The sequence below is a fragment of the Morus notabilis genome, unplaced genomic scaffold, assembly GCF_000414095.1.
Source record: "Morus notabilis unplaced genomic scaffold, ASM41409v2 Scaffold634, whole genome shotgun sequence".
Taxonomy (NCBI): domain Eukaryota; kingdom Viridiplantae; phylum Streptophyta; class Magnoliopsida; order Rosales; family Moraceae; genus Morus; species Morus notabilis.
Window position 1 is genome coordinate 512479 of NW_010359282.1, and position 6072 is coordinate 518550.

The 6072-nt window shown below is 34.0% G+C and overlaps 1 protein-coding gene across 1 annotated transcript; it reads left to right on the top strand.

Moving 5' to 3' along the window:
• Positions 1-1852: 1852 nt before the first annotated feature.
• Positions 1853-5276, top strand: LOC21404023 (calcium/calmodulin-regulated receptor-like kinase 1). Its single transcript, XM_010093996.2, has 7 exons — positions 1853-2210; positions 2577-2730; positions 3005-3131; positions 3588-3673; positions 3775-3846; positions 4042-4245; positions 4660-5276. Exons 1-7 carry the CDS (start codon positions 1894-1896, stop codon positions 4990-4992), a joined length of 1293 nt encoding a protein of 430 aa, XP_010092298.1. The 5' UTR covers positions 1853-1893; the 3' UTR covers positions 4993-5276.
• The last annotated feature ends 796 nt before the right edge of the window (positions 5277-6072 follow it).

The window sequence follows — 6072 nt, forward strand, 5'->3', positions numbered from 1 at the left end:
TGTTTTTTTTTAAGAGTATTTTTTTCACATAAATTTATTTTTCAATTCAAGTTCTCAATTTCAATTCAAAAAAAAAAACGTACCCTAATTCTGCAACAGTTGGAGGATTTTTTATAGTATATGAAAATAATATGTCTACTAATAAACTATAATTATTAACTGTTAGATCATGTCAGATTAAGAAAAATATAGTATTTTAACGGAATTTAGTACGAAATTTTCATAGTTTAGTACGTATTCAACCAGAAAATTTGCTATTTTAACAAATTAAACTTCAAAAGCATGTAGATTAGCGTTTTTGTTTAAAAGGAGGTAATTTCAAATTTAACCCCTCATAGGTGTTGTCTCCCTTTGCCCTCTTACAGTTTAAAATGATAAAAAAAAAATTATCCTAAACTTCCACTATTGATGTTCATTGGACTTATCAATTTTTCAATACTTTTAATCACGTGAACTCATCGAATAACATGCACATAAATAAATTATTTAAAATATATATATATATATTCTTTACGAGTTTACTCATTCATTTCATTAATTTAAATTATAATACAAATTTTTATTACAATATTCTCTTAAAAAAATTTAAAATTAACTTTTTCTATTATAATATTTTCACGTAAATTTATTTTTTAACTTAAGTCAGTAACGTACATGAACCTTGTAAACTTTCATTGGTATAAAACAATAATAAGTGAGGGCATATTGGTCAATTCAAAAAAGAGCTTTTTGGATATTTAAAATAATAATAAAAAAAGAGAATAAAACAGAGTACTCATTCCCTATGGCGCGGTATTATTGTCCAAACGGCGACTCACGGAATTTAAAACGCAAAACACGAATAACACAAATAACACAAATCCTCTGTTTTCATTTCCTCACAAATTACAACGAAACAAAAAGCTGTTTTCTCTTTTATTTGTAATTTTCTCTCTGCTTTCTGAATCAAAATTTTTTTTCATTTCTCTTCTCTGTCACTCAAAATCTCCAAATTCCTTTCTTCTTTTCTTTTTTCGAATCTCACGTAAGTTTTTCTTCCTTTCAAGTTTTTTTTTTTTTTTTCCTTTTTCATTTTCTCGTGGAGAACATGTAGGAAATGTGCTTCACCATCTCCGATTTGCAGGTAAAATCCAAGCCTGATTTTTCAACTTTTTTTCCCTTTCCTTTTGCTTTCTTCTGGGTTTTGATCTGTTGGGTTTGCTTGAAACTTCGATTTGACGTTCACTTGCATTGGGCTTAGTTATTTACGTAGTTATGGTATCTCCGGGGCTTTTCTTTTTTTTTTTTTTTTTTTTTTCTCTTTCTCGGCAACCAAACAGAACGTAAGTAGATTTTTTTGTTGTCCCATTTTAGCAGAATCTGATCTCATGTTGTAGTTTATCCGAGAGATTAGATCAATTAATTCCTTTTTTTTTTTTCAATTACGTCGACTTTAATTGAAGAAAAAAACTGAGTTTTAATTGATTGTTTGTTGCTTAATTTTGTTACTTCCCACATTAATGAAGCTTTTCTTCAGTTTTTCATTTTGTTTTATTTTAAAATTAAACTATAGTGAATAACTGTCGTTTTATTTCTTCATTTGTATCAATTTACAATTCTACTCATTTCAACAATACTTTTTTGATGAATTCTAGATTATTCTTAAATTTGTCTTTCAGTTGACTTCTTTGATGGCTGTGGCCTATGAATATCAAACAAATTTCAAAAATTGGACCTTGCAGTTATGAAGTTTCTTGGTTATATTTATATATTACAGTAACGTAAAATACCAGAAAACCTTTTCCTTTTGACCAAGTTTTGTTAAAAGAATAATGGGTTTTCTTGTTTGCAGTTTTTTTTTTTATGGCTTGGACAATTTTGAATAGTGAATTGTAAAAGCGGTTTGTGAAGGAGATGAAGGACGAGTCAGCTGGGCTGATTATTGGGATTTCTATTGGGGTGGTGATTGGAGTGGTCTTGGCAATATCTGGATTCTTTTGCATTAGATATCATAGGAAGCGTTCTCAGATTGGGAACAGCAGTTCTAGGAGGGCGGCCACTATTCCGATCCGTGCCAATGGTGTTGACTCTTGCACCATCCTTTCCGACTCGACAATTGGGCCAGAATCTCCTGTGAAATCCGGGAGGAGTGGGGCGTCGTCGTTCTGGCTCGATGGATTCAGGAAGAGTAATGTGGTTTCAGCGTCCGGAATACCCGAGTATTCTTACAAGTAATAACGCAATTGATGGTTCATGCTTCTTGTTTTTGGTTGAGATGTCCTTTTGTTTAGTCATATTTTCTTTATAAGGGACATGTGGGCAGTTGTGTATGACATATGGAATCACTTATGCAACTGAATTTGCATACTTGAGTTCCTGGTCCTTCCTTGCCATTTTAATGGTTTTCACTGAGTATACAAGTAGTTTACCTTTCAATGCGATCATTAATTCTTCGTACTTGTTTATATTTGGTTGAGATGTCTTATCATTGTTATCATCGTGTTCGTTTTGGGGAACATGTGGTCATATGGTTTTAATATGAATCAGTTCCTTGTCCTTCAATTTTAAAGGTTTTGTTTTTGTTGTTACTTGTGTAGGGATCTGCAAAAGGCCACCTACAATTTTACAACTTCAATAGGACAAGGTGCATTTGGTCCTGTATACAAAGCTCAAATGTCAACGGGTGAGACGGTTGCTGTTAAAGTGCTTGCAACCGATTCTAAGCAAGGGGAGAAAGAGTTTCAGACTGAGGTACCAATGGTTAATCCAAGTCTATGACTATTTTTGCACTTCATGACGATTATCGGACTGTATTCAGTTTGCTAGGAGTTTTAGACCATGCTTTCATTTGTGGACTCTGAGGAAATACTGTATTCAGTTTGCTAGGAGTTTTAGACCATGCTTTCATTTGTGGACTCTGATATTTCCTCGCATTTGACATGTCTCTTGTTGCCTTGTTGTCCCATGAAACAAATCTATTTCAAAGGATTTTCCTTATAGAACCCTTTGCCTTCTTTTGTCTCAGGTTATGTTATTAGGGAGGTTGCATCACAGGAACCTTGTAAATTTGATTGGATATTGTGCAGAAAAAGGTCAGCATATGCTTATATACGTCTACATGAGCAAAGGCAGTTTGGCGTCTCATTTGTACAGTAAGATGGCAATGAACTTTTGTTAATCATTCCTGTTCATTTGTATGTATGTATTATGTGTGCTCATATTTGTATGCGTGCATTGCGATGATATACTGAAAGCCTATACAACTGCTATTCCTTTTAGTTTTATTTGTTGCTTTGCATGCTTTTAGTCTTTAGCTAAAAATGTACACGGCATAAATTATGTGATAGATTTTAGCTTTCCTCGTAAAGGTCTTGTAAACCATTGCAGGAAATACTTCTTTGACACTCAACCCTGCTTTATTGAAAAGCTTTAGTTACGGTTCAGTCACCTAATCACTTTGCTATGATGGTGAAATTAACTACAAGTTGTTGATTCCTTAAAAAAATAAATAAATAATAAAATAAAACTACAAAGTTGTTGATTTGAACAAATTTTGTAAGATTAGGAGTAATGAAGTTTAGATAAATCTAAATTTCTTCTTTATACAGGTGAAAACCATGAACCGTTGAGCTGGGATTTGAGGGTCAACATAGCTTTAGATGTAGCAAGGGGTTTGGAGTATCTTCATGATGGGGTAAGCAAATCTCTTTTACCCCAACCAAAGAACTTCTATGCTTCATCCGCATATAAATGCAAGTCAGTGCTTACTTGTCAATTTTATACCTTTTCTTTCAGGCCGTTCCTCCTGTAATACACCGGGATATCAAATCCTCTAATATTCTGCTGGATCAGTCCATGAGAGCCAGGGTATGTTCATCAAAAGTTATTTTCAAGATTTAATTGACATTCTTGATTGTGTAAACAAATAGATTGAGCAAACTTCTTCATTTAAGGTACTAGTCCTGATGGAATATTCAAAATTTGATTGTTTGTATCTCTCTACATGCATGTTTCTTAACGGGGTTAGACTACCTCTTTAACTTTCTGTATGTCGTCAAGCAGGTAGCTGATTTTGGTCTTTCAAGAGAAGAGATGGTGAACAAACATGCAGCGAATGTAAGGGGCACTTTTGGTTATCTTGATCCGGAGTACATATCTACAAGGGCTTTCACCAAGAAAAGTGACGTTTACAGCTTTGGAGTTTTGCTCTTTGAACTTATAGCCGGAAGGAATCCTCAGCAGGGACTTATGGAATATGTTGAGCTCGTAAGCATTTGACTTCTCCCTCTCTATCATCATATATTTTAAACGTATTTATGTATGTTTGGACATTTAGCTATCCAAACACAAGTTGGGGGACTAAGCAGGATTGCTTTATTGGTGTACAAAAGCAATTGTCCGTAGTTCAAAACCGATTGAGGCAGCTTATCCAGTAACTTTTATACTCAGAATTCGATAATTAGCTCGTACTAGTAAAAATGGAGTGGTATCTCATAAGAGTGAAAATCGTTGTGTTTTATTGTATGTCCTGTATGATGGATACTATGTTTCCTGAAATGATAAGAGCTTCACAGTTTTATGTCTTACTAAACAGGAAAAGTAAATGTTCTATTTTATTGCAACTCTCATGTATAACATGGATTTCTGACACTAACAACAAGTTCTACGTGACATCTATAGGCTGCAATGAACACAGAGGGGAAAGTAGGATGGGAGGAAATTGTGGATTCACGTTTGGATGGAAAATTCGACATGCAAGAGCTCAATGAAGTGGCAGCCCTTGGATACAAATGTGTCAACCGCGTTCCAAGGAAACGGCCTTCCATGAGGGACATCGTGCAAGTCCTAACAAGGATTCTCAAGTCAAGGCACAACAAGAAGCATCACCACAATTCCTTATCATCCATGACAGATGAAGTTACCATCGACGTCAACCAACCGGAAACCAATTCTCAAGTCCCTGATCACCGAAGAGAGGAGTCTATGGAGAGCACAGCTGACTATGAAGTTTAGATGATGGCGAATTTTCTTTCTTATTTTTTTGTGTTCTTCATTTCTTCATTTGATTTTGAATCTTGGGTTTTCCATGGTTTTGCCTTCTGATACATGTGCAGCTCAAACAAAGGCATAGGACTCGTTAAGGCTCTCGTTTCTGCTCTGAGTGACGTAGGATTCAGATCAGCAAGCTCTCTCTTTAACATTTTGTGTAACATAGTTTTGCCACCTTCCTATTTGTTAGAGTGATAGAAACAGAGTTTGTACATTTGGATACTTTCATACTCAGAAATGGAAAAGTGAAGGAAAAATTTTCTTCTTTTCTTTTCTCCTCTAATTTTCTTCACCGCAAAATGGAAATGTTACCAAACTGAAGGATTAAGAGCCTGTTCGTTTTGCGGGATTAAGTTTTGCGGGTTTTAAGTTAAAAACTTGACGTGAAAAGTGAATTTATGCGAGAGAAAACACCTTAATAAAAAAATTGAATTTAAATTTTTATAAGAGAAAATGTTGTAATAAAAAGTTTTAAGTAGTAATTTAAATTGTAAAACTAACAGGCTCAAGTATTATAAATTAAATGCTACAATAGATTCGAGTCTACGACAAAACAACACGTTCGCGTGGAATATCTTGCCAACTAAACGACATGCAGAAGACAAGACGTTTGATGTTCTCGTGAACGCAAGATGTCGTTTTCATTGCTAAAAAACGACATGTGGTTTACTGTCTTATCCATGACCCATGAGGGTGCTTTGAAGGGAAAGGGATCAATAAAAAAATGTAATCTATTTTTGATCGGTTTGAAAATTTTAGGAGGAACTAAAACCAAATCATATAATCGGTTTGGTTAGTTTAAACTTGCAATTAAAATAAAGACCTTTTCTAATATGTTAACATATTAGTACGTTAAATTTTATGTCTATTAGGTCCGCATAAAATCACGTAAAAATTAAAAAGTACACAGATCTAACGGTTAAAAAAATTTAACTTATTGATACGTCAAGCGTACCAGAAAATCTCTCTTGAAATAAACCTTGACATGTGAAGTATTTGAGTGGATCTTGTAAAAATAACTTGCAGAAAAATGAGTGAAATAGC

Excerpts from the sequence above, each read along its gene's own strand:
- LOC21404023 (XM_010093996.2), top strand. The coding sequence starts at position 1,894 with ATGAAGGACGAGTCAGCTGGGCTGATTATTGGGATTTCTATTGGGGTG. Across the intron at positions 2,211-2,576 it reads ATACCCGAGTATTCTTACAA|GGATCTGCAAAAGGCCACCT; the intron begins GTAATAACGCAA and ends TTACTTGTGTAG. Across the intron at positions 3,674-3,774 it reads TGGAGTATCTTCATGATGGG|GCCGTTCCTCCTGTAATACA; the intron begins GTAAGCAAATCT and ends CTTTTCTTTCAG.